At 52.2% G+C, this 27,913-nt stretch overlaps 1 protein-coding gene across 9 annotated transcripts; it reads left to right on the top strand.

Annotated features, from left to right (window-relative positions):
- Window positions 1–7,441: 7,441 nt before the first annotated feature.
- Window positions 7,442–27,083, top strand: Slco4a1 (solute carrier organic anion transporter family member 4A1). 9 transcript variants are annotated; one of them, XM_076930376.1, is made up of 14 exons: window positions 7,566–7,582; window positions 9,304–9,415; window positions 13,192–13,359; window positions 15,879–16,766; window positions 17,697–17,787; window positions 19,186–19,307; window positions 19,730–19,841; window positions 23,455–23,609; window positions 24,305–24,500; window positions 24,660–24,825; window positions 24,917–25,089; window positions 25,336–25,400; window positions 25,758–25,906; window positions 26,336–27,083. In XM_076930376.1, the coding sequence occupies exons 3-14, from the start codon at window positions 13,260–13,262 to the stop codon at window positions 26,474–26,476; spliced, it is 2,358 nt and encodes a 785-aa protein (XP_076786491.1). In that variant the 5' UTR covers window positions 7,566–7,582; window positions 9,304–9,415; window positions 13,192–13,259; the 3' UTR covers window positions 26,477–27,083. The 9 variants fall into 9 exon arrangements, with proteins under 9 accessions (XP_034352462.1, XP_034352464.1, XP_076786493.1 ...); XM_076930374.1 differs by lacking the exon at window positions 7,566–7,582 and adding an exon at window positions 10,892–11,003 and having other exon boundaries at window positions 7,592–9,415; XM_034496571.2 differs by lacking the exon at window positions 9,304–9,415 and having other exon boundaries at window positions 7,442–7,582.
- The last annotated feature ends 830 nt before the right edge of the window (window positions 27,084–27,913 follow it).

Consider the following 27,913-nt stretch of genomic DNA (forward strand, 5'->3'; position numbering starts at 1 on the left):
ATCGGCTAGGATGGTCTGGCAGAGGCACTGAGCTACTACTTCAGTGTGGAGAACAGAGTCCCATAGAAGCTATAGGAAGCGATCTCCACAGACTCATGCAGGCTGAGAACTGAGGTGCTCCTAAGCCTGAGAGGGAGCCAGACAGCCACAGAGGAGTAGTTGGGTTGCTCTGTGGTTTGGGGCAGATCTGAGACCTGTGACCCTTGTAGCAGACACAGATGTCTATGCAGACCGGGTTGTGAAACAATCCCTGTTGGTCACATGGATAGAAAAGAGACTGTTAATGGGCTCGCCTTAGCAGCACCTGCCCCAGAGGCTGTAAGAGGAAGTTCCAGAGACGTTGCTGTACTGGGCACCTGGAGGGTGGGGGCAAAGGGAAGACAGGCAACTGGTAAGATTTCAGTGTTTTAGAAAGGAGATGGGGGCCTTGGGAGAACTGGGGAGTGGGGGTGATAAGGTTGTCTCTTAAGAGGCAAGGATGGAGTTCTGCTTACACCAGGTTCTGAAGTGCCCAGACTAAAGCAAGCTCTCCAACACAGCTGGACCACGAAGAGCATGCAGAAGAGAGTCATTTCTAGGGTGTGGGGGCATGGTGGTGTGGTGGGCGGTGGTGCCAGGCCTGGGACAGGGGAGAAGAGAGGCAGACACTGGCCATATTGAATACTAAAAGGGTCCCAACCATGACCCTCAGACCTGGATCTACCCTGCAGCCCTGGCAAAGCCGGGAGTCACTCTCCTTCCTGTGGCAGACCTTCTTGACAGGAAAGTGAGCCAACTCTTTGTTCCATTTTGGAACCTCTCACCTCTTATTCAGCCAGGCCCATTTCTGCTCAGGCTACAGAGCTGAAATGTGGATCTCACACACACACACACACACACACACACACACACACACACACACACACAAAATCTGACCTCACAGGGCGCCGACCACACAGCCTTGTCTCTAAGACAATTTCTAAAGATGTTTGTTGTCTCTGACAGTGAGCCCTTGGGCCAGCATCTTCCGGTTCATGTTAAGTTGGCACAAGCTGGTTCTGGCTTCCTGCAGGGTCCCTGGACCTTGGGCACAGCACACACTTGTGAAGAAGGAATCTCAGAGGCCAGCAGGATTTCCAGTCACTGGTCTCAATCTGGGTGTGCAAGGCTGATTAACTCTGTACACAACCAGGGTGTCCTGGTGTAGTGAGAGATCTCTGCACACAACTAGGGAGCTGTGCACACTGCCAGGAAGCCCTTCACAGAACCTGGGAACCTCTGAAGGACAGTATAAGTCTCTATCCCTCTCTTATACAAGGGGAGGTCTTCAGTAGTGAGGGGGCTGGAAGAATAGTAGGACTGTCACCATCTTCTGGTACTTCTGGAGCTTACCTTGAGAGGGGAAGGTGCTACCTACCCTGAGAGGGGAAGATGTTGTGGCAAGAGCCTTGGAGATGAGACAAAGACCTGCCTGTTGCAATTTGCTCAGACCCCAGCAAAGCAACACATGACTAAACAAGGAATGACCAAATAGCTGCAAGTAATTGCTGATAATTTGGGTATTTATAGTTGATGTTTTTAACATTAAAACATCCCAATAAACTATGACTTTGCCTGTCACAAGGCTGGTGCAGGTAGGTGGGCTGGGGAAGAAAGTCACTTTGCCAGCCAAGGAAGGCCTGACAAGACCTGTCAACAGCACACACATTTGGAAGCTAAGGTAATCACTCACTAAATTCGAGGTCCCAGCCACGTGGGCTCTCACCCATCTCTACCCTAGGTAGGCAGGGCAGGAGCTGGGCAGGCTCAGACAGTTCTGAATGCCTCCAGCTGGCAAGGACATGTGCTTCTTTGAAAGCTATGCAGAAGACCACACAAGTGGAGCAGCTCTGAGATTCCACTAGAGCAGGGCCTCTAAGGTTCAGGACTGGAACAGTTCTGCAGGGCATGGAATGCCACAGCCACCATGTGGCATGACCTCTCCCTTATCATGGAGTTTAGGGTACCCCATGTGGCCACTGTGAGTCCTGTCTGTCCAGATAGGAAAGTGGGGGCTCCCCCAGCCTTCTCCAAACCTAAATTCTAGCATTAGCTCTCAGCACTGCACTCCTTTGTCATTTGTGGGTGGTGGTGAGATAGGGTCTTACACTATAACCCAGGCTAGCCTTGAACTCAAGGCAATTCTCCTGCCTCACTCTTCCCAGGGCTAAGATTACAGACTTGATCCATACACTTAGGTGGAATCCTTCTTATGTGTGTATCAAACTTGGGTCTTGCCCGAAGACTTACATCAGAGCAAAGCACATGCCTAGGTGGGTCCTAGAGCACAGGACCATATGCCTAGGTAGGCACTAAGCACATTACCATATGCCTAGGTGGGTCCTAAGCACAATACCATATGCCTACATAGGTACTAGAACACAGTACCATGTGCCTAGGTAGGTACTAGAGCATAGTGCCATATGCCTAGGTAGGTACTAAGCACAGGACCATATACCTAAGTGAGTACTAGAACACAGTACCATATGCCTAGGTGGGTACTGGCTCCTGGCTACATGGTGGGAGAAGCTGACTCTAAGCTTAGACATGTTCTCCTGGCCAAAACTTCCATTGCCATCCCAGTAGCCTGGGATCTGTTTCATGAAATACTATCTGAGTAGGTGATCTGTACATCTACCCCAGAGCAAGACTCAACCGGTGTCACCAGCCTTTGGGAGGAAGGGCAGCTCCAGTGTGCCAGTTCTGAGCCCCTTGCAGCTGCTTCATGTCACACAGAGCCTCTGAAACAAAGATGGAATTGAAGCTTGTCTCTTGGTCATCTCTCTTCTCTCCAGGAGACACAAAACAGGGACAGTGGGGGTCTGTTGCCAGGACTGAGCTGCTCATGACTGTCACTGTCAGCCAGGCTAGTCAACGGCATTCTGTACAGAATGCTGTTGAGACTTCCAGCAAGACTTCATACTGAAGGTTCAGCAGAGTAGCCAAGAAAGAAAGTAGGAAGATGACAGTTCACACACACAGACAGCTTGCTGTGTGCCTGGCATGAGGCCCTGTGAGAAGAACCAAAACCGAGGCTTAGAGATGTCTGAGGCCGGGGCTGACGGGGCAGGGCTTATAGCCCACGCCATGTTCCACTGGTGCTCCAGGATGGAGTTAGAATTTTGAGGACAGACAATTCTTTCACCGTCTATGGAATTTTGCCACCAAAGACCTTCATGTCACCCACAGCTGTCCCTCACACCACAGTATTAATTCCCTGGTGACACCATCCCAGGCATTTGGACAAGTCTGGGTTGGGTTTTTCCTAAGACTTTCAATCCTGAGCGTCTCTTCTCTGGCATGGCCACCTCAGGACTGCGCCATCCTAGTATCTCCTTACTGAGCACAGTTCCTTACCAAACACAGCAAGGTGTGTTCCCACACACCTGGCTCTAAACGTCCCCAAGGCTAGGTTTCACCTTTGACCTTAGTCCCCTTTAACCCACTTTCTGGTTCAAAATTGAGTGGAGTCCTGTAGTTGGATCTGGTGCCACGGTATAATCGCAGTGTCTGAGATGCCAGAGGATTGTGGATTCACGTTTACCCTCAGCTTTAAAGCACGTTTGGAGGGGCCTGTCTCAGAAAGCAAAACAAACCTAACAGAAAGCCGGAAAACAACCCAAAACAAAAACAGTCAATTACCAACTCTATTCATTTATTTATTTGGCTTTTTTTTTTTTTTTTTTTTTTTTGAGACAAGGTTTTATACTGTAACCCAGGCTGCCTCTGAACTCGTGGCAAACCTCCTGCCTCAGATTCCCAAGTGTTGGGATTGTAGGTGTGTACTACCCCAGTTTAGAAGCCTTAACTTCAAACATTTAACAGAGATTCCAGGGCACATCACAGCCCACAGCTTGACTGCCGTCATTTCCTAGGCGAGGGTCAACTGTCACTAGGTTGTCTCGGCCCTTTTATAAACCATTTAAATAATCCAGCATATATCTAATCTATATCTATATCTATATCTATATCTATATCTATATCTATATCTATATCTATATCTATATCTATATCTCTCCACCAAAGCAGACACCTCAGTGAACACTGTGGAGGAAACCCCTCACGCCTGTCAAAGTACCAGGGGCAGACCTAGTACTGACCTAGGCCTTTGAGGTTGGCCACCATCCTGCCTATGACCTGAAAAAGCATTCTCTCAGCAGCCTGACCCTCCCTTGCCCTGTCATTTCTCTTTCTAATCTGGAGGTCAATTGCCTGCCACTGGCAATGTCCACAGGACAGCAACACCCGGAGAAAAGGGCACGCACAGCGTGAGTTAACGTTTCAGCATTTCGGGGTCTCACCCAACACTGTGACAGGGGACAGTGACTACTCATCAAAGCATAAGCATCTGTTCAGAGCCTCCAGAAGCACCAGCCCCAGCACACGGAGAGGCCTCCCTCTGGGACCATGGGCGCCCAGCAGGACTTGGGTTACTTGGATTATTTTTCTCTCAGTTATTTCCTCTCCAAAAACCCTGCTGGGATAGAACTTATTGAGAGCAGAATGTTCCAGGACTCATAATCAACCAGTTCTTGTTCCAAGCTGCTGTGGTACCCTGGGGTTGACCTCGTTGGGGCTCCGCCCTGGACCTCCCAATTCCTCCCTGGCAAGATGAAGGGGGAAGCAGCCATTTGAAAGGAGCCGGCCACTGGACCCCACGTGTCACATCTCTGTCCCGTTTGTGAAAGGTTAGGAAGGCACAGACAGCTCCCAGAGCTGCCAGCTGTATCACAAGCAGAAGGCCCGACACTGCTGACTGAGAGGTGAAGCCGGTCAATGCTAACTGCCTTCAGCATCGATACAAAGATACTTGGCAAAAATGCACTTCTCATCATGCATCTGACCCCACATTCAAGACCCCATCCAAGGACAAGAAAGGGGAAATTTCAACTCATGTGTGGAGTTCCCCAAATCACCCACCACCTTAGCTCATGAGTAACCTTCCCCCATCACGTTTGCGTTACTCTAGGCTTCTGGCTGATTCATGTTACTCAAGAAACATGAATTCTCTCTGCAATAAACTTTCTCCCTAGTCTTTATTTAGCCTGGTGTCTGAATTCTTTCTCTGCTGGTGACGGGAACCTGGGTATACACTGGACAGAGATCTCAATGTGATCAGTCTCTGGGACTTCCTAGTCTTTAGTCACAGGAAATACCAAGAGCCCCGAGGAGCCAGGCACAGCCTGAGAAAACGGGGGTCTTCAGAAACACAGGTATCCTGAGGCCCCCAGAGGGCCTGGGTATGTGACTCGGCTTCTGAGGGCAGTACGGGGCCTGTGTCTTACATTAATACCTGGATGTTTACTCTAGAATCATCTTTAGATGGTGTCTGACGAAGAAGGCTAATTCTTGTTTGAGCTTGAGGCTGGCTTAAAATTCAGGCCCCTCGGCAAACAGCACTATTTGTCTAGAACTTAATATCACCGTGTTACCTTTTATCTATTTTTCTGGTAACCAACATGGGTTACCTTCTTTAAAACAAACTTAACCTTTTCATAAAACATACCAAATGTTTAAAGGAAAAATATTGTACCAATATTGGTTTCAGGGATGTGCCCAAAATTAAGTTTTGGAAGCACAGTGTCCAAGCCTGCTCCTGACATTTGGAGCACTTCCATGAGTCCCCTTCAGAAGCAAGCAAGTTCTGCTCACACATCCTGAAGTGGAAGACTCACAGTTTCTCAAATATGTGATCAGTCTGCTCTCTCTGGCTTCAGACCTCAGTCAGGTCCCTGTACCTGAGGGAGGCAGAGAGGTGGGGAGGGACAGGGAAAGAGAGAGGGAGGGAGAGGGAGGAAGAGAGGGAGGAAGGAAGAGAGAGAGAGAGAGAGAGAGAGAGAGAGAGAGAGAGAGAGAGATCCTATTTGCTCTGGTAAGGCCGTGTATCCCCATGATGCCTGGCTGCCTTCTTCCCTGATGTCTTCTCTGACCAGAGGCAGGCTCAGATATGGAGGTCAACACCTGGGGTAGCTGAACTGAAACACAGCTTCCTGGAGCAAAGACTCACATGTTGACAAGTAAACCCTGGACCCTAAAGTCATCCCCAGAAGTTCCCAGGACAAAACATGAGAAGGTACCGACCACACCCACTCCGGGAAGATGTGCTCATAAACAAGTTAGGCTTGAAGAACTAAACCCAGCAGCCAGTCCCTTCTCTACACATAAAGGAAGAGGTCTGCCTCAGTTCCCGAGGCTGCACGGACACGGGCTGTCACCAGGCACCCTTGGGACTAGTCATGTCCGCATGAGCTGACTGCAGGATTCGCATGCTAACTTTACTTTTGAAGAGTCTTGCCTTGTAGCCCAAGCTGGTCACGAACTCTGATTCTCTCTCCACTTTCCCAGTGCAGATTATAAACTCCCGATGCCTGGGAAAGGAGGGGAAGGTTATTTTGTTTCTTTTGTTTTGTTGTTGGTTTTGTTTTTATTTATTAAATTCAGACAGGATTGTATTAGGTAGCCTAGTCCGGCCCTCCCACTAGAGATCCTCCTGCATCTGCCCCAGATGGAGGATTATCGGTGAACATCGCCACGCCTGGCTCACATGTCTTTCCAATTAAATGTAATACACCCAAAAGGGAGGCATCTGTGGAGAGTTTCTGCCATCGGCTGTTGATGTCAATGGTATGATGTCTGTGGCCAGAGGCTGTCGGCTGTTACTTGGCCAAACTCAGACCAAGCTACTGTTTTCCACTTCCTTCAGTGATGTATTGGGATCATTTTAAAAAAAAAATGGTTGTTTGCTTGATTTTTCTGAGACTGGGTTTCTTTTGTAGCCCAGGCTGGCCTAGAACTATGAAACTGGGAGCCTGCTTCTGCCTCAGCCTCCTGAGTTGCTACAGGCTTACAAGCACGACACATCACACTCATATGGCTAATTATCTTAGTTTTACAGATGCGAAAACTGGCCCAGAGGGGTTTAGAAATATGTTCAAGGTCGCACAGCATAGAACGCCTCAGTCTGAAGGTGACTGGTATATTCCCTTTCCATCTCACGACAAGAAGCCTGGGCTCCCCGGGTGACGGGCGTAGTTTGGTCCAGAGCCTCCTTGCAGTGAACACACAGATGGAGCGTGCACTGGTTGACCCGGGCGGAGGGTGGAGAGCTCCCTTTGCGGGTCTGCAGCTGTACCCCACGCCTGAGGAGATCGCCACTCGCGCTCTCCAACGCCCCGGTTCCACGTTTGATCGCGAACCCCGGAGCAGGTGGCACCTACGACGCAGTGAGACCAGAGCCATATCTTCCTAGCCTGGGGCCGCCTTTCCTAGCCCGCAACCTCCAGAGTGCTCCCCAGCAGAAAGAAATCACCGCGCGCAAAGAACCGGCTAGGTCCCGCCCTCTGCACTGTCCCTGCCCCGCCCAGGCCCCGCCCCTCTGCTCTGCCCCGCCCCTGCCACTGTCACCTCCGGCCTGGGCCCGCCCGAACCTCGCTGCCATTGGTGGCGGTGGTGAGGCCACTACCCCCACCCTGCGGGAGCGGCTTGGGCGATGAATGAAGCGCGAGTGGGCTGCGCGCGAAGGCCAGAGCGCAAGACGCAGCGCGGCGGCCGGGTTCGCGGGAAGGTGAGTGTTCTGGGACCTGGACTGCTTTAGATACTCGGACCGGGATGGGGACAGGGTCTGGCGCCGTACGCGATGCCTCCTAGGTATGCCAGACTCCGACCTGCTGACGTCAGGAGTGCGGCAGGTGTTTGCGGAGACTGGAATAAAGTGTAGCAGCGCTCGGGGTGCTGTGTCTGGCGACACATCCCGGACCCCTCTGCGGGGACAGGGTGGGACCAAGGGAGCCGGATGCAGAATTCACCCCTTCTCACTGCCAGCTGTACATGAGGGAAACTGTGAGTCTGCAGAAGGGGGGCGGAGGGAGGCAGAGCCGCTACGCCAGAGCAAGAGGGAAGATGGGAGAGGGCTGGGGCGCAGGAGAGCCTGAGGGGGGACCGCTAGAGCTGTCGGCCCAGGTTAAAGGTCTGCGAGTATACGCAGGTGCGAGCCTCTGCGGGTCTGGTCAGAGACAGATCCAGTGGCTGCGGTGACTGTTGCTAAGACCGAGGGAAACGTGGAGCACGGAAGTGACTCATGAGTGGCGGGCTTTGTCCCTACGAGGAGCGCGGATGCCCGGGTCCCTGAGGCCCGGTACCTTTAAGCAGCTCTCGGGCGCCCCCGGACGCAGGTGTTCGCCAACGAGGGTTCGGGCCGCCTTGCTGCCTGATTGGCACGCTTGGCTCCAAACCCGGGAACCCGAGACAGGGTACCTCCTACACGACGTTAGTTAGCATCTGTAGGAAAAATGAGATGGAGACACACAGACGCACCCTGTAGCTTGGGGCTCCAGGCGCAGTGGCTTGAGTTTAGCGTGATGAGGATTGCTGGCCTTCCCCACACGTGGCTGTGGGGTGTTTCTGTCCCGAGGGGTTGAAACTTGCCTATTTGTGATGGAACCAGCTCTCCACCCCTACTTCAGGGCAGCGGTTTTTCTAGTTTAGTAAGCCAAGGTAGCTGTCTAGTTAGTCAGCTGTTGTTAAAGCAGCTTGGGGCAGGTGGACAGCAGGGGAGAGAACACCTGGTGTTTAGCAGAATTATTTATAAATCTTAGCTGTGGTAATGGGGACAGCAGGAACTGTTTGCTGAGCCTGGCATGTGCTGGCTGGAGAGGGCTTTAGACAAGAGCAGTCCCAGGCGGCGTTTTAAAGTCTCCTGGCACAGAGGAGCAGCCTGGGGCACCAGGATGTTTGGCTTGCCTAGAATGACACAGTGGAGACTGGAGGTTTGTATCGTTTGCCAGCCATTCTCTCCTCACGAGAGGAAAGCCAGGTCAGAGAATCAGCAGTTACCAGGACAGGACAATGCCCGTGACTAAAGGTACCTGTTGGCTGTCCTCGTACTGTGATGAGGTGTAAGACTTGCCTTGCCTGCCCACTAGGAAAGACCGACAGGTACTACCTGGAAAAATTCTTCCTGGATGATCTAATTGTAGCTCATTGGGTGTGGTCCCCAAAGCAGGTGCTGAACAAGTCCCAACCAGAACTTTCCCCAATACTGCCGAGGGACCAGGCAGGCAAGAAGACAGCTTGTGACTAGGCTAAGAGAGGGGCAGGGCAGGCAGGATAAAGACCTTGTAAATGGACCCAGCGGGAGAGCTACTGATTCCAAGTAACCATTTTATAGCAGTTTGGACCCTTTGCCCTGTTCCCAGACACTCAGATTTTCTCAGTTCACCGACATTTGGGGCCTGTTGTGAGTCCTCTTTCTGTTACGGAAGTCTCCTGACTTAACCTACTTCCCAGGTGGGTGCTGTTGTGTTGTATGAATTCACACCATTGTGATCTCCTAAAGTGGAACAGGTCGAGTTCCCAGCCAACAGGTCCTCTGCAGGAATGAAGCATTTGAGACAGAAAGGTCAGTACGGACTCTGATGCTCTTGGTCACTCCTGCTTCCTCTTGAGATACACTCGATGCCCCACGAGGCACAGAGACTGGGTGCTTCCTTCCTGATCCTCATGGTCACTGAGAGAGAGCATGGGCTGATCCTCGGAACCTCACCACAGATTTTCTTCTGGGATTCTGGTGAAAGTCTGACCTTAGCGTGGTCTCAATGAACAAGAGGGACAGGGAGGCACAACTCCAGTTCTCAGCCACTGGGAGTAACTGGACAGGCCCTCAGGGATTGTGTCCCATGTGTCCGGTGGCCAGAGTTCTGCCTGACCAGCAGAGCCTGGAAGCCTTGCTGGTGGAGATGGGGGAAATGCTACGCCTGGGTTGTATCCTGTTGTGGGCCACTGCAGAGGCAGCAACTGCTCTGGGATCATCCTCCAGACCTGCTGCTCTCAGGTGGAGGTTCTCTGGTTTTCCCCAGCACCTCTTTCCCGGTGGATAGCTATTGTGACCTCATTCTTGTTAGCATTACAAAGACTTAGAATCAGCTGGGTGTGGTGATGCAAGCCTTTAATCCCTGCACTCACAAGGTAGAGGCAGCCGGAGCTCAGAGTTCAAGGTCAGCCTGGTCTACATGGTGACTTCTGGGACAGCCAGAGCTACGTAGCAATACCCATGTCTTAAGAATACAAAAACAAAACAAACAAACAAACAAAAAGTTTGCCAGGTGGTGGTGGCGCACGCCTTTAGTCCCAGCACTTGGGAGGCAGGGGCAGGTGGATTCCTGAGTTTGAGGCCAGCAGCCTGGTCTACAGAGTGAGTTCCAGGACAGCCAGGGGTACTCAGAGAAACCCTGTCTCGAAAAACCAAAAAAAAAAAAAAAAAAAATACAAAAACAAGAAAGAATTAGAATTCTGGACCATTTCTGTAGAGGAGGGTGGTGCTTTCTCAAACAACTGGCCTTTTAAAAAGCTGCTTGTTTGTGGCTCAGAAACAGGGGGGGGGGGGGTGCCAAGGGTAGGGTGAGGCTTGCAGCCATTGTCTGGGCTTTGCTTGGCACGAGATACCCAAAACTCTGGTATCTGAGGAGCTCCAATATGCCCTTTCTTCTCCCCACTCAAGTGTTTTCGAAATCCCCTTTCATATGTCCAGTCTTTGCCTTTGTCTTGTAACTTTTAAACTTGCAAGCTTTGGGGCATGCCTCAGACATTGTCCCTCAGACCCAAGCCACAGAGGTCACTTAGAGCTCTCTGAGCATGCTCCTTTCTCTCCACTCCATCCATACCTACTTGGGGCCCTCCAATTTTGTACTTGGGATCCCCCTGGCCAGGATACTCTGCACCCTAAGGTATTTTTGTACCCTAAGAGGCCACCTGGAGGCAGTGGCCTGGCTATGGCAGGCAGATCTCTTATCTAGCAAGAGCTGCCTCCTTCTGAACCTAAGAGGACCCTGAAAATCATGAGGGTTGTCTATCACCAGAATCCTTCACTGTCCCCCAGGATGTAGAAGAGCTGTTGCAAGAACCATCACACCAACAGTCAGCAGTGAGCAGGGACAAAGCAAGCTACTCTTGTCCCCAACTATCAGATGAGCTGAGGGACATCAAATGAGGTATGGGGGACCTTCTCGGAGTCCAAGAGTGCCATGTCTCAGAAGTTGAGGTTACTCAGTACTGCAGGTCTGTTTCCCATGAGACTTAGTGGCAGGTGGGCCCGTTGTGTAGAGGGCTGAGTCTTGTGCTTCATGACACTGCAGGAGGGAAACTGAAGGTCAGAGAGGCCTGTGACTTGCCAAGGTGGGGAACACCTACCTGGCTTGTGTGCAGCCTCTACATGACCCTCTCCTTCTCAAATACACCGTGACCAGCAAGGCTTCCTATTCCCCTCCAGAGCATGGTACATGACAGAACCTTCTACAAGTCTCTGGATCCCCAGAGTCCTAGATCCCCAGATCCAGACAGGATGGGAGCAAACCTTCCTGGTTAAGACAGCAGACCTGTGTGGGACATGTCCTTCTGGTGCCAGCCCTGGTGTCCCTTACTCTCAAATTCTCTATTAATTAGTCCATGGCAGCTTCTGAGCAAGGCCGCAGGTTTCCTGTACTTTCCGCTGAACATGGCTACCAGGTGTCCAAACTGAGTTGTACTAGGTGCTTTGGTGGCTAGCTGATACACTGTGCCCTTGTCTAAGCCTGATCCTGAAGAAGTGAAACCACAGTCCTCTTGTCTGTTAGAGGGGATACCTGGGAGAAATTAGGAGTCAGAAGAGTCCCAAGGTCTTGGGGTGGCTGCTGACTGGGGTGTCTGTCAGCATAAGTGCCAGGAGAGAAGTGGGTTTAGTTTGCTTCTGGTCCCAGAGCAGCTGGATGCTGCTCTGAACAGACAATTGCTTTTGCATCCTTTTTCTGGCTGGAGCTGAGGAGGGTTGGGAGTGGGGAGGAGAAGAGAGACGGGAAGAGAAATGAATCTGTGGTTTGGTAGCTACTAAGGTCTGAGGAGGGCCTAGGATTTGGGCCTCAGAGCATCTCCAAACAAGGACAGAGTTCTGCTAGACATCCCTGCATTAGAACTTTATGATATCCCGGGAACATCCTGCAGAGATCCAGGTAGCAGGGATGTGGGGAAGAGGATACTTCTTTCTTTCAAATTCCAGTATGAGCTGAGGCCTTAGGGATTGCTCCAGCTGGGAGTTCAGTAATGGATGGCTAAGGGAATAAGCAGGCAGGGAGAAGTGTGCAGCCATGCAGAAGCCCAAGACCTTTTCTCACGGATTAGGCTGTGGCAGGCTGCCTCTGGCCACTGACCTTTCTGGGAGACTCTGAGGAGGCAGCCGCAGCTGGATTCTTCCAGAACTAAAAGACACCATCAGCTAAATGCTGCAATTGCAGCCCTAAAGACAGTGCGGGGGACTTGTAAGGGAATCCTGGTTACCTGTGGCATCCTAAAATAGCTCACCCCCGCCTGTGCACACGCCTGCCTTTCCCACAGAGCTCAGGTGTGGCCGTTGTCAGCCGCCAGAGGCCCTAGGGCTTCATCATCCTGGGCTAATCATCTTGGCTTAATCCCACAGGGCTGGGCTGCTGGGCTGCTGGGCTGCTGGGCTGCTGGGCTGCTGGGCTGCTGGGCTGCTGGGCTGCTGGGCTGCTGGGCTGCTGGGCTGCTGGGCTGCTGGGCTGCTGGGCGGAGCCAGCCTGGAGGCCTGAGACACAGAACAGGGAAGGTTGGCTCCCTAGAGTTTAGGCTATGTGAAAGAGCCATAACCCTGCTGCTCCCCACCTGCTCCGGCTGAGAAAACTCCTCCAAGTCTGGTGCCAACTTCTCCCAGTCTCAAGTATCTTTATTCCCTACTACACAGCTGCTAGAAAAGTGGAAGAAGATGCAGGAGTCGGGGCTGGCACACAGGCAGGCCCCACTCCAGTGAGTAGTCCCTCACACGAAACAGCCATTTTGTGGTGATGGGTCATCACATGGCTGGAATCCCAGTGGGATAAAGGGCTCTGTCCTGGATACTGTCAGGAGTACAGGGCCCAGATGAGTAGAGGAATGGACCTGCCTTCCTATAAATCGGATTAGTGGGAGTATGTATCCAGGAGACCTAGGCAGCCCCCTTTGGTCACACACACAAGGATGTTGGCTATCCTGTGAAAGGCTCTCCCTTGGTCAGCAGTGGATAAGAAAGTCCCAGGTCCGTGTGTTTTGCCTCCTGAATGGCAGCCACACATAGCTGCCAAGGAACTCTTAAAGATGGTTCAGGTGCCCTGGCTGTGGGATCCTGGTAATGATTTCTGTATCCTGGGGCAGGTCCCTGAAGCCTGTGCCTAGCAGAGGCCCCAGCTATAGCAGAGCAGTATCAATGCCAAAGGAATGGAATGACCTCGAAGGAAGCCAAGGAGAAATCTAAGGGGATTTACTATCAGGAACTGACTGATGAGATTATGAAAGTGGAGATGTCCCAAGATCCTGAGGACGGTAAGCTGGGAGACCTGGATCTCGTCCATGCAGCCAGACCCCCTAGACAGTGGGGCCTGTAGACTCCATGGTGTCTTATCCAGAAACCCCTCACTGACATACCCATGGTGACATGTGACAAATGCACCTATAGTCTAACACTAGGGTCTACTCCAGCGGTCCCCAAACCAACCTAGTTCCTAGGAAGAAACTTGAAAGCTAGTAATCTGGCCACACCTCAGCAGCAGTGTCCTGTTGAAACCAGAATGGCAGCTGTAGGTGTGGGCATAGATGCAAAAGTTGATGAAGTTGTTTTATCAGTGGTGATAGTGAGGTGTATGTTTGTGTTACTGCTCATGTGTGTGTAAGTGTACATGCTGTGCATGTGTGTGAAAGTTGGAGGATACCCTCAGCTGTTACAAGCACCACCTTGTGTTTTTGAGGTAGGGTCTCTTGTTAACTTGGCAAGTAGACTAAGCTGGCTAGCCGGTGAGCCTCAGAAATAAGCCTGGCTCCCCCTCCTCAGTGCTGGAATTGCGAGCATGAACCATGAAATCGAACTTTAAAAAATAAAATCAACAACAGAAAAGCCATGTGTTCCAGGGCACGGAACTGAGGTGCTGTTGCCTCCAAGGCAAACACTTGACCAGCTGCACTCTGGCCCTGTTCTCAAACATTTATTTTTTTATTTTTGTGGCTGAGTGGAGTATCTGCCTTTTATTATGGGTGTCCACAGAGGACAGAAAATGGCATTTGATCTCCTGGAGCTGAAGTTATAGGTAGTTGTAAGACACAGGTGCTGGAAACAGAACTCGGGTCCTCTGGGAGTTACTGACTTAACTGCTGAGTCATTGCTACAGCCTTACGGCCCCATCTTTTTTGAGTCAGAATCTCCAGCTTAGGTTGGTCTTGAACTTGTAATCTTATCTCAGTCTCCCCACATGCTGGTATTACTGGTATGTGCCACAGGCCCAATCAGCTTTGCCACCCTACCATGGAAAGACAGCAAACATCAGGAAGTCAGGTGACTAATACTTACGGTAGGATTTCAAATTGCTCATTTCAGTGTAGAGTATAGATAAGCCTAACTTTAGATTGTGCTTCAAATATTTGTCAGCGTTCTTAGCTCCGGTGAAATCAGGGTGACGTTGCTGTGGGACACCCATGCCTAGAATTCTTAGGTGGTGGCTTTCAGTTTCCAGGGAAGAAATCCTTCTGTTTCCTTCTGTCTGGTGCTGATCACAAAACTGCCATCTGAGTTGCATTATACCCTGTGTGTACCTGATCTGGCTGTGTCGTCCTGTGTGGTCCCTAGCAGTTGTCCGCAGATAGGGTAGAGAGAGCACAGTGGACAGGAGGCAAGTTCGTATTTGAAGCCCAAAGCAAACAGCACTCTGGTGACCGTGAGTCTTTTCCTTCTTCTGACTCTCCCTGTTCCTAAAGAGTCTGCTGTCTGCTTCAACCCCGGGTTCCCAGGCTGGGGTACGTGTATGGCCCTTCTCACCCCTCTATCTGGCCCTGCCCTGTTCCTTTTCATCTCTCCTCTGTCCTGTTTGACTGCAGTTTGAGAAAGTGAACTAAATGTGCTTGCTTTGGGACCGGGGAGATGACTTAGGCAGGGAAGACCTAGCTGCTCAGGCTTGGGGCCCCGAGCTGGATCCCCACTACCTATGTAAGAGGACGCTCATGGGACACGTGACTGCAATCTCAGAATAAGGGAAACAGGCCAGCAAAGATCTCTAGGACTTGCTTAGACACATCAGTGAGCTCCAGATCTAGTTAGAGACCCTGTGATAAAAAAATTTAAGGTGGAGGGAGCCAGAGAGATGGCTCAGTGGTTAAGAGCACTGACTGCTCTTCCAGAGGACCTGAGTTCAATTCCAAGCACCCACATGGTGGCTTACACTCGTCTGTAATGGGATCAAATGCCCTCTTCTGGTGTGTCTGAAGACAGCGACAATATATAATCTTAAAAAAAAAAATAAGGTGGAGACCCATTTCTGAGTTCAATCTCTAGGGTCTACATAGTGGAAAAAGAGAGCGGGCTAGGTGGTGGGTCACAGGGTCCTTCAGAAGATGTTGATGGCTATATTGTACTGTGTGGATTCTGGATCCAGCCGTGTGGTTCTGGTCTGAATTACTGCTGGCTGGCCATCCAGTGCTTCTGCTCATACAGCAGAAGACAGCCCAGGCAGGCAAGGCAAAGCCATGGACATGTAGGTCATGGGAACTCAGGGTGCCATGAGCCCCTCCATGTCTTAGCTCTGTTCACAGCTTGGTGGCTCTATCCAGTAACTCTGTCTTCAGTGTCTGCAGGTGTGGCCACACCTTCAGAGTCTGCTGGAATCCAGTCCCTGGGACCAGGCTGCATGTGACCCAGGGGCAGCAGGGTTGTGGCCGGGGAACAAGATATGAGGAGTAGCCCAGCAGCCACTCTGGCTCAGGGAAGGCTGGACTAAGTGGGAACTGAATGTTCATGTGGGGATTTCAGCAGACTGGGGAACAGGTAAAGATTTACTAACAAGAAACCCATTTCACAGATCGACCCAGTGACAAGACAGTCTCTCGGCCACCTCTACTGCACCTCACCTGCTGTGCTGCCAAAGCCTTCCCCACAAGGCTGGAGATGCCTCAGCATGCCATGGGGGACAAGCATTTTCTCTCCCTCCCGAAGCACCTCCTTACCAGCACGTCCTCAGCCACAGACAGCGGGTGTGACACTCCGCCCAGCAGCAGAGCTTCCCCAGCCTCTCTGCGCTCGGCACACGGCACCCTGGGCTCCTCCAGCCAACCCCTGTTTGAGCCCCAGGTTGAGAAGCGGAGTAGCCAGACGGCCCGTGAGGTGCAGTACGTGTCTTCGGGGCCACAGAGCACACTGTGTGGCTGGCAAGCCTTCACTCCCAAGTGCCTGCAGGTCTTCAACACCCCCAAGGGCTTCCTCTTCTTCCTGTGTGCGGCCTCCTTCCTTCAGGGCATGACGGTGAATGGCTTCATCAATACTGTCATCACCTCCATCGAACGTCGCTTCGATCTGCACAGCTACCAAAGCGGGCTCATCGCCAGCTCCTATGACATCGCTGCCTGCCTATGCCTCACCTTCGTCAGCTACTTTGGGGGCAATGGGCACAAACCGCGCTGGCTGGGCTGGGGCGTACTGGTCCTGGGAATCGGCTCCCTGGTGTTTGCTCTGCCTCATTTCACTGCTGGGCACTATGAAGTAGAGGTGGACGAGGGACTGGGGACTGGGACATGCCTGACTAATCAGAGTCACGTGGAGTGTAAAGACAGTGCCTCAGGCCTGTCCAGCTACCGGCTGGTCTTCATGCTGGGCCAGCTCCTGCATGGTGTGGGCGCCACACCGCTCTACACACTGGGTGTCACTTACCTGGATGAGAACGTCAAGTCAAGCTACTCGCCCATCTATATCGGTGAGTGGGATTTGCCCAAGAGTCAGGGCGGGCGGGCAGAAGGAACCAGTTGGTGACATGGAATGAAGATGGTGCATTCTGGGGGCCTGGCTAGGTGATCTTATATCCCTCCGTTGCTCATGTGACCCAAGTGACCCTCAGTTACCACTTACAACCGGTTATCAGGGCTTTTACCAAAAGACAGGAGAGTGGATGTCAACTTTCCTAAGATGCCCCATAATGGCTCAGACCAGAGATCCCAGCACAGCCCCACACTAGGTGAGGCCTGCTCACATGGCTCAGGGCCCTAAGTTCTCAGGCAGGGCTAGGCAGGGTTAGCTGGCAACCAGTTTCTCTGTAGTTTGGAAAGAGTCCTGTGCAAAGGTAAGTGGGAAGGATAGATAGGGCTCCTTGTGTGACCTGTGTGTACTCGACCTGGTCTCGCTAGTTGGGAAGTAAACAGTGAGAAGTCAGGAATGCTGACTTGGAGACAAAGTCACAGAACAGCTCACAGCTTCTGTATCATGACCTGTGACCTCCAAGACAACTACATGCAATGCACCTGAGTGCAAGCTCTACCCAGGTGGCCTCAGATCCCACACCCACTCAGCTCAGGCTCCTGCCTCAGGATGGGCAGTAGGGAGCCCAGCAGTCAGTACAGGCCCCACTCTGTCCCTCCAATGGCCTCCTGCTTTACCACCCTCACCGTGCAAAACAGAGTCATGACATCTCTGCTTCTCACGCGAGTGCAAACGATGCCAAAGGTACATTTCGAGGGACATTTTAAACGTTGATGCGTCTGGATGTCTGTCCCAGTTGCAGGCTACACAGATGTACTCTGACCTGAAGTGGTCTACCATGGGGCTACAGGCACAAGAACATGGTGGAGGCACCTCTTGGGAGGGCCCACTGAGTGGCCTGTGACGGCCACACACTCTTTTTGCTTTCTAGCTATCTTCTACACAGCAGCCATCCTTGGACCTGCGGCAGGCTACCTGATCGGAGGAGCCATGCTAAACATTTACACAGAAGTGGGCCAACGGTGAGTAACTGGACATTCCCACCCACCTGCCTCAGTACCTGGGATGCTGTCGGCCCCAAAGGATATTTCTGATGTACAGCATGATGCTGGGGCAGGGAAAGCCTGGGCTAGTCTTGGATACAGGACTGAGGGTGTGCAGAGAGACTCGAGGTCTGTGAGCGACTTCGAGGGCATAACCAGAGTAAGGCGAGAGACGGATGGGAGGAGGGTGCACACCCCACTCAAGTTCACGTGATTCTGAAGCCCTGGCTGTGTGTCTTCAAAGCTCTTGAAGTGACAGACAGGCATCTATATCTTTAGTGCGTGATACTAATTTTTGTAAGTGGGAACAGGAGAGGGGGAGTGGGAGGGATGGGAGGAAACGGAGCTGGGGGCGGGGTGGCCTTGGCTGGATACACCCAACAAGGGTGTACAGGTGGCCTTGCCCCACCCACTGTGACCTGCCGTGGAAGGACAGCTCTTGTTGAGATTTCCCAGTGGCTGTGCTGGGTTTGGGGCACCACTCCACCTTGGGACTCTCTCTGCAGATGGCGCCAGCGAGGTTTCTAGTGCTCTGCCCTCTCACTTGCCGCCTCTAGCCCTGGGTTGATACTATGGGGTCAAGGGTGCGTGTTCTGTGCAGAGCCTGAGGTAGGTAGGTCAAGGCTCGTGTCTTTGTGTCTGGATGTGTTGTGGTCCTTGGGCTCTGGGTTCCGAGTTAATCTGCACAAGGTGGTGGGAGCATGATCTAGACCCTGGGGCAGCTTCCTACTGTTCCAGAACAGAGGGCGTACAAGCTCTGCTCCCCTGGCCTTGTTGCCTAAAGTCCTTCCTCCATTCTTCTTCCTGACCCTTGTCCTGCCATCCCCCATTCCTCCCATCCCTTGCTCCCTCCTCACCCTCTTCTTCCCAAGTATGAAATCCCATTGGCCAGTTGCTACCACCTCATGACTTCTCCTGTTCTATCTGAGAGCCCCCCTCTACTGTGCAGATGGCAGCCGGACGCCTAATGGTCCCTGTGTGAGTAGCTCCGTGAACTCCAGCTGAGCCTTCTGTCCCCTGAGTTCTGTGGCCCTGAGGATGACAGCTGGTGTGGGGAGGGATACCAGCTGCTACTTGAAGCTCCTGTCCCCAGTGAGCCTTGCCCCCAAGGTCTCTCTGTCTGAGGCCCAGTTGCAGCTTCCCGGTGTGGTGTCTGGCAGTCAGGGTCTGAGTAGGAAGCTGTTCTCTCAGGGTCTGAGTAAGAAGCTGTTCTTCTCCAGTCTGAAGAAGAAGTGAACATAGGGCCGAGGCCCCAAGAGTCTCTGCTGCTCTCTGTGAAGAGGTCCTAGGGGATTGAGCAGGCTAATCCACGCAGGTACTGGGAAGGACACTGGGAGTGCTAATCAGTAATCCAGGGACCATGGCTTCTTCCAACAGCACGGAGCTGACCACTGACAGCCCACTGTGGGTTGGCGCCTGGTGGATCGGGTTCCTGGGAACAGGGATTGCTGCATTTCTCATTGCCATCCCCATCCTTGGCTATCCCCGGCAGCTACCAGGTGGGTTCCATGCCCTGGCACAGAGGTCCTGACCCGGAGGCAGAAAATACCCTTTCCTGTCCTGTTCCCTTTTCCCTGTCCTTTCAACTAATGAGGAGAGGAGGCTTTGATCTCAGCCTTCCCACTATGTGGAGAGCAAACTGATCAACAGCCTGCTGTCCCCTTCTGTGTCTCTACCAGAAGTGACCCCTCCTCCTCCATGCCTACTGGGCCCACATGGCCCCTGCTCTCATGTCTGCAATTCTGTCATATGACAACTTCACCTTTTCTGGCCACACCCTCAGGATTTAAACTGTAATACCGCATGAGCGTCCGCATACAGTGTTCCCAGGTCCTGAGGAGGGGAGGGGCAGGAGTGGGAGCAACCTCCATGGTGATTTCCATATGGAAGCCATAGCTGTCTACTGATTCTGTCCCTCCAGGCTCCCAGCGCTATGTCGTTATGAGAGCGGCTGAAACACAGCAGCTGAAAGACCACAGCCGCGGAGCAGTGAGCAATCCGGCTTTTGGCAAGACTGTCAGAGACCTGCCCCTGTAAGGAGTATGTGTGTGTTGTTGTTGTGGGTGTTGTGTTGTATGTGTGTTGAGTTGTGTGTGCTGTGTTATGTATGTTGCATTGTGTGTATGTGTTGTGTTTGTGTTATGGTATGTGTTGTGTGTGTTTTCTTGTGTATGTGTTGTGTCTATGTGTTGTGTGTGTCGGGCATATATCGTGTTGTGTGTTATGTGTTGTCTGTATGGGCGTTGTGTGTTGTGTTGTATGTGTATTGTGTTGCATATGGAGTATGTATTATGGTATTTGCTGTGTTGTCTGTATTATTGTGATGTGTTTGGGTTGTGTTATGTGTATGTGTGTTGTCTGTTGTGCATATATTGTGTTGTGGGTTGTGTTATTGTGTTGTATGTGTGGTGTGGTATGTGCGTGTGGTGTGTGTATGCATCTTGGGTCCCACATGGGGCCGGTGCACCCTCCAGACCGTTCACAGCCCTTTAACCCTCTTCTTGACCCACCAAGCACTCTGAAACATGGGCTGCAAAAGCTCCTGGCTGAAGGCACAGCCCTGGTGGAGGCCAGAACCACTGTGTGATGCCCCATAGAACAGACATCTTCCCAGTGGTGTGCCTCCCTGTGTACCTGCAGGTCCTGAGGCCCTCCTCAGAGAGCCCCTCAGGCAATATAGACCACTCTTGTCTTTTCTTGGTTATCTTGCTAACAGAAGCTCTAAGGAGATGTGATTCTGGATCCCCCACAGGACCAAGAACCAGGAGAGCAGAGTCCTCTTCTGCTCTGGGCTCTCTCACTTACCATCGTCCTGCCCTGGGAAAGTCCTTTTCTGTGCTTAATGTCTTTACTCCATCACCTCTTCTGTCTGTCTGCCCTAGCTCTGCTATCCTTATAGATCAAGGAACAGTCTCTGAGCTAGTGGGGCCTTAGGGGGCAGTGTAGATTCTAGGGGTATCTGGTTACCTACTGTCTCTTCCTTACACAACTGAAATTTCCAAAGACCTAGGTGAGGCAGCCCTTAGGATGTGTTGCAACCCCATCTTGTCCTGATATTCTGAATGGTGGCATCTACCTGACAACTTGGGAAAGCTCTTGTGGGTGGAGCTGAGTTCCACAGTCTGTCCTTAACACAGAGAAGGAAGGATAACCCTCAGAGAGTCCAGAATAAAGCTGGGTTGGTGAAGGTGGAGATGCAAGGTCTCACAGGCTTGTATTTCATTACTGCCCACCCAGGAGAGCCGGGAGCTGCCTACCTAAGAGGGCTGAGCCCCAGGCGTGACTGAATTGGCTGAGGGCCTACAGCCATGGTCCAGGAGGTTGTCTTCAAGTTGATTTCTCCTCACCCCAACAACAGAGCTGTCTAGTGTTAAGCCATCTGGGGCAGCATAGCATTGCATGAGCTGTCCAGCTGTGGAACCTGGGCCTTTTACTGTGCATTATACAGTAAGAGGTTCATGCTCAGGGTTAGTGTCTGAAGCTGGGCGCTGGCACCAAACAAGCCCGCAAACGCATTCCTTCCTTAAGATCATGAAGGTTATGACAGTTCTCAGTGCAAACTGAAGGATCTCAGCCAACCAACCTTCAGTGGGATTAGGTAACATGGAATGTATTCTACATGGCAGAGCTACCCTTGTCCTCAACCACCACAGCCTGAAGCTAAGCAAGTCTAGGCAATACCTTGGGAATGGACCAGTCTGTACATGGTTGTCCCATGCCAGATACATCCACAGAACCAGCAGGGGAGGAGCTATGATTGGCCAGCACCCTGAGCCTGTAGGTCCTTGTTGGGGTCAGGGTTTTTCCACACCCGCTTTTCCCTGTCAGAACATGGAGCTGTGCAATTGACTGGAAAGACTTTTCAACCCTTAAGTCAAGAAATAAAATTTAAAAGAATTGAGTGTACCCTACCTCAGAAGAGATCCTGTGAGTGTCTCACTAGGGCCGTTCTGACCGCTCAATGACCCCCAGTTCGTTGTCTAGGAAGCGGTAGGTTCTTGCCAATATACACGCTCTCATTGGACCCTGCTGATGGCGGGGTTGTGACTAATCCCAGCTCCTCTTCAGAGCATGGTGCATTTTGGCGCACGTTCTCCTCATACAGAGCTCGTGCTGCTGGGTGTGGCTGCCTCGGCGGATGCTCAGGACTATCATGTCCTAGGTCTAGATTTGATGAAGAGAGTGAGTCTTACAGGGGCAAGGATGTGTGGTGGCCACTCACAGGAGGCAGGAGCAGGCACCAGCTCACCAAGCCTCAACACATCAAGCGTGTAAGCTGTGGCGTTCACACGTCTGCCTAAAAGCCAATCCTCCTCCTAGGCTCCTGGAGACACTTTAGTATGCAGAAGCCAGTGTAGCTACTGCTCCGTGAGCTGACTTCAAGGAACGCCCTGGCCCAGTGTGACCTGTGACTGAGATAGGTGACCGTAGGGGACAATGATCCGCCATGTCCTCCAGGCTTAAGGTGGTGGCTGTCCTAGAAGATTCTTCTTTAGGCTCTGCTCCCAAGAGCTGTGTGATGTCTCGTGTTCAATCCCACAGTCAGCACACAGTCCCACTCACCCCAGGGAAGCTAGAGCCTGACTCCTGGCCAGCAGGCAGGTAGAGCCTTCAGAATCACCCACCTCTCAGATGGGTGTGCTGTCTTGGCCAGGGTCTGTGCTGCCACACCCTGGTTACTCTGCCTTACTGTCAGTCACCTCCTCACTGTGTGGCTGATGATGCCTTTAGCATTCCAGACGGGGCGGCAGACAGAGGTAGTAAACCACACGAGAGAACCCAGGCTGACAATGCTGGAGCCTTAGATTCTTAGGACTCCAGGCCAAAGTCACCATGGGATTAGCAGACTGTATCTGACCACAAATCCTATTACCACATTGCCATTCTGATAGCCACTGTCCCCTAAGTACAGGCCAAGAGAAAGGGAGCTAGCCAGACCTACTCAGGACTACTTGAAGGCCCCTGTTTCCAAACCCAGAAGATACATAGCTCCCTATAGCTTGTGGTTGGCAACCTGTACCTCTCTACCCATCTAGGGTAGAGACTCATACCCATCTAGGTCCCTATATCTTGGTGACCTCTTACCCCTTTGTGGCCCCTGCCCTCTGGTGGTCCATCTTTTGGTGAGCCCCATTCCATTAGAGATCTCAGCCCCTTGGTGAGTCCTACCTCCTAGAGACCCCATTCTTTTGATGGCCTGGTTCCTGGGTGACCCCCATCTCTTAGTAGCATCCTTCCTAGCCCTGTCCAGCCCTGAACTTGGTGGTCACCATCTTGCTCAGACACTCTGCTAGTTTGCCCCAGTGCTCACCAGATGTGATGACTATCTTCATCCATTCAAGATCTGTCCATGTCTGCACACTGAAACTGGAAACCGGCCACAGCAATGACGTAGTTTCTGTAGTTGGTTTTAGTAGCTTTGTGGACAGGTGTGACAAAGGCTTACGGTAGGGCCATTAATTCGCTACCTGCCATGCCCAGCTTCTCACCAGCTCCTGGTGTCTCTGGGATGTGGGTACCACTTCACTGACCTGTCAAAAGCAGGACCCTTTGTGTGTGGACAATCTCAGGAATGGCAGGTTCCTTGCATGCAGAGTCTGGCCCATTCTGACTCCCTTTTTCTGGTCTCTATTCCCTTTCATCAAGCTCCATCTGGCTCCTTCTAAGAAACCCCACATTTATCCTGCTCTGCTTGGCGGGGGCCACCGAAGCCACACTCATTGCCGGCATGTCCACATTCGGTCCCAAGTTCTTCGAGGCCCAGTTCAGCTTGAGTGCCTCTGAGGCTGCCACCCTGTTCGGTAAGGAGACCCTGAGCATTACAGCGCTCTGCAGAGACAGCCAGAGCTCCTGCAAGTGCTTACCTCAGGGTTGAGGCTCCAAGTGGACGATGTTCTAAGAGGGGAGGGAAGGCCAGCTCCTGCATGCAAGCCACGTTACCTACCACTCCTTACAGAAAGGGTTTGAGTCCCCTACCTGCCTGATAGAACTCTGTGGCAGGCTGGCCTTGCAGGGACCTTCTAGAACCCTTACTGTACAGCTCATGGCCTGCCTAAGCCGAGGACAGGGCACAGCCTTGCCGATCACACCTTTGGCTGGAGATGCCCCCACGCCCTGGTCAGTGCTGAGCTCAGCCTAGGGCGCTGACCAGTGTAGATCGAAGTCATTAGATGCAGTCTACCCTGCAGGCCTTACCTGGGTAGTGTCCCCAGTCACACCCTTCCCTGGCCCAGATGCCCACACCTGACATCTCCCTCCCATTCTTTGCACTTTCCTGTGCTGATACCCTCACCCCTTGTAGACCCACCACATGCTCTTTTCACTGGGCTCTGGGCTTCCAGGTGCCCTGCACAGCCTGAGAGAGCCCACCCTACTCCCACAGCTATCCCTGAGCACCCATGGGCAGGGATTGTTTTCCCATTCCTCACTGTCCGCACTAATGCTGCAGAAATGACAGGATAGGGGTTTTTTGGCCCTCACTGAGTTCCTTCCTCAGGATACCTGGTGGTGCCAGCAGGAGGTGGCGGCACACTCCTAGGTGGCTTTCTGGTGAACAAGTTCAAGCTCCGTGGCTCTGGGATCATCAGGTTCTGTCTGTTCTGCACCTTGACCAGCCTACTGGCCTTCTTTGTCTTCCTCATGCACTGCCCCAATGTGCACATGGCAGGTGTGACCACTGGCTACGTTGGGAGGTGAGCCTGGTAGAGCCTCCACACCTGAGGACCCTGCATTCCTGAGGTGGGCTGGCACAGTTGGGAAGGGGGTGCAGGTCACAGTAATATATGGGCAGGGAAGCATACCAGGAAGCCTGAATACCTGCTAATAAACCGTCCAATGCTTCATTTCTGTAGCCTCCTGCCCAAAGAACAGCTGGACCTGAAGGCGGCTTGCAACGCCATCTACTGTTGCCAGCCGAAGCACTACAGTCCCCTGTGTGGCTCTGATGGCATCATGTACTACTCTCCCTGCTACGCAGGCTGCCCTGCGGGCGCAGCGACAGGCCTGGGTGGCCAGAAGGTGAGTGTGGCCACGCCCACTTCCCCCGCTCTGGCCGGGACACGGGAAGCCTCTGCCTTTGTGTGATCAGCACTGTTGTTGGGCTCCCCAGGTATACCGAGGCTGTAGCTGTATCCTTGAGAAGGCTTCCTCTGGCTGGGGCAATGCTACCGCAGGGAAGTGCGCTTCCACCTGTCAGAGCAAGCCCCTCCTTCTGGTTCTCGTGTTCGTTGTAATTATCTTTACATTCCTCAGCAGCATTCCCGCGCTAACTGCTACTCTACGGTAAGAAGCTTTCTCACCGCATTTTCTCTTGCAGCACCAGCAGGTGGCGCTCTACAGATGCTGCTGGGCCCTCGGGCCTCGTTCTAGTGGCATCGGAGTTGACTGTCTCTGGTCCCCAACGAGGTGCTTGACACCTAGGGAGGTGGTGATGTGGCCTTGAACTTTTCCAGGACTCTTGCTGGTGTATGGGGTATGAGGTGCACAGCCAAGCTTCCATGGGCTCTGACATCGCATTTTTTATTGCAGGTGTGTCTGTGATCGGCAAAGGTCCTTTGCCCTGGGGATCCAGTGGATCGTCGTAAGAACACTAGGTACTGCGGGGGGGGGGGGTGATAATGCCATGTCCAGTTGTGCAGTGTCTTCATGCATGAAGAACCTAGAGGTGTCCTAATACCAAGCATGAAGCCATGGGCCACACTGGGAAGGGCCTTTTCCCTAACTGCCCACTAGAGGGACACATTGCCCCTCTACATTCACAAGTAGGTTTCTTTGCCTCAACATAAAAGGCCCTCACGCTCCTGCCCAATGCCAGTTATGCAGAAAAGAAGTTACGTCCCCCTTTTGCCACTGAGAACACAAAGGAACAAAGTGGCCTTGAAAGGGTCTTCCCCTATGATCTACCCTTTTTTCACCCATTAGGGTATTAAGTGAACTCTCTCCTTTGGCAGGCAGTATTCCGGGGCCCATTGCCTTCGGCTGGGTGATTGACAAGGCCTGTCTACTGTGGCAAGACCAGTGTGGTCAACAGGGCTCCTGCTTTGTGTATGAGAATGAAGCCATGAGCCGGTACATGCTCATCGCAGGGCTCACTTTCAAGGTGAGATGGCCCTCTGGCGTCTGCCTCCACCTCTGCCACCGCCCCCTGCCTCCCAACCATCCCCCTACCTTGTCTTATAGAAAGGCGCAGCCATGGGGTTAGGGCCACCCTGAATCCAGGAGACTTCATCTTGAGGGCTTTCCTCAGTCCTACAGAGATTGTTGTTGTTGTTGTTGTTTGTGGTTCCTAAGGACAAGGGTGGTACATGTCTTTTAGGGGACCCTGTCTAGCCTGCACCAGATCCTTCTACCTTGCCTTGGCCCCTACTTTTAACCAAGGGTGGTTCTCATTCTTTAATTGAAGTACTGGTATCTCTTGCGGGGCTAATCATGCAGGAAGGATGTGTCTTTGCTCCAGAAAGAACAGGGCACAGTATTATACCAGCAGCCCCAGGCTGGCAAGAGCCAATGTCTCCTCCTGTCTCCCCAGGTGTTGGGCTTCCTCTTCTTCATGGCAGCCTACTTTCTCTACAAGTCCCCTTCAGTGTCCTCAGATGGCCTGGAAGCCTCCCTGCCCAGCCAGTCCTCAGCCTCCGACAGTCCCACAGAACAGATCCAGAGCAACGTCTGACACCTCTGGCCCCTCCACATTTACTAAGGACTCTTCCTGGAAACCCTAACCCACCCTCACAGGGTAGTAACACTGAGGACCCTGCAAAACCTCATACTGTGTTCTGGGGTCTCATACCACCCCACACTGTGACTGAGCAGCCTCTGAGACATTAAGGAGGAAGTCACGTGTGTCATATGGGTCACGTGTGAACCAGACACATTCCCCAAGCCCTGGAGTCTCTAAGGGGTCACTACATTTCATAGACCATCACCTGGTCCTGACTTCCTGTGTCTACTGAGAAGCCTCATGCAGGGCAGCTTGCCTTGGGCATGATCCTGTGGAGCCAGCTATTTGGTATTTTGCTTGAATTTGCTTCCTGCCTGTCCTGGAAGCCTGGTGGCCTCCGTGCAGGGCAGGAACAACTTGAATCATTATGACCGGACGTATATTTTGCACTGAATGGTGTTTATGGAATTGGTTTTGTACCTGATCATGTGACTTGTATCCAAGCAAGCTGCAGTGAAGATGTGATCCCATCTGAGGTGCCACGCAGCTTGCATGGACAATGTGTTTCTATGTTTTCGGTTAGAGTGTGTACATAATATATTTTAATATTTAAACCAGCGATCCTTGTGTGATGTTTTTGGCAGGTCTGTCTGCCCACCTTTGGTATAGGTTTCCATAGCAATAGGGTGTCCCAGACATTGGCTCCTGAGAGGGCATCCCCACTGCCTTTGTGACCAAAAGCAAGGCAATAATGGTGTAGCCTCCAATCCCTTGGCCCCAAGTAGACGGGCTTTAACCAGACATCTGGACCTACCCCACTTTCTGAATGACTCAGACCCCATCTGCAAACCTTGGGGTTGGGGACAACAGGGGGACACTGCTGTTGGTAAGGTTTGAGCTGTGTGTGTGACCATATATATACTGTGCAGATGCAAGCATATGTGGTGTGAGGGTATAAGTACAGAGCTGAGAGACTTGCATACACACAGGCACACAGAGATGGTCTCTGCTGGCAACCCAAATCCAGAGGGATGAAGGATTCAGGGCCTCTGTCCCACCTCATAACCAAGCCCCTCACCTCTGCTGAGAAAATGCCAATGTGCTATGTTTGGGGTATCACAAGCCTGTGTGTTGAGGCGGGAGCTAGATAGAAGGTGTGTGTGTAAATTCATGCATGTAGAGGTCAGAGGACAGCCTCCATGGTCATTCCTCAAGCCCCATCCACCTTGAGACAAGGTCTCTTACTGGCCAAAAACTAACCAAGTAGACTAGGCTGTCTGCCCAAGGGATCTACCTTGCCTCTTTCCCTAGCACCAGGATTGTGAGCGTGTGCTATCACGTCTGGCTTTTCACACGGGTGCTGGGGACTGACCTCCTGTCCTCATAGCTTCACTGCAAGCATCTCTCCAATCGAGCTGTCCCTCTATCCCATGAGCATCATTCTGAAAG

This window comes from Arvicanthis niloticus, chromosome 2, assembly GCF_011762505.2.
Source record: "Arvicanthis niloticus isolate mArvNil1 chromosome 2, mArvNil1.pat.X, whole genome shotgun sequence".
Lineage (NCBI taxonomy): Eukaryota > Metazoa > Chordata > Mammalia > Rodentia > Muridae > Arvicanthis > Arvicanthis niloticus.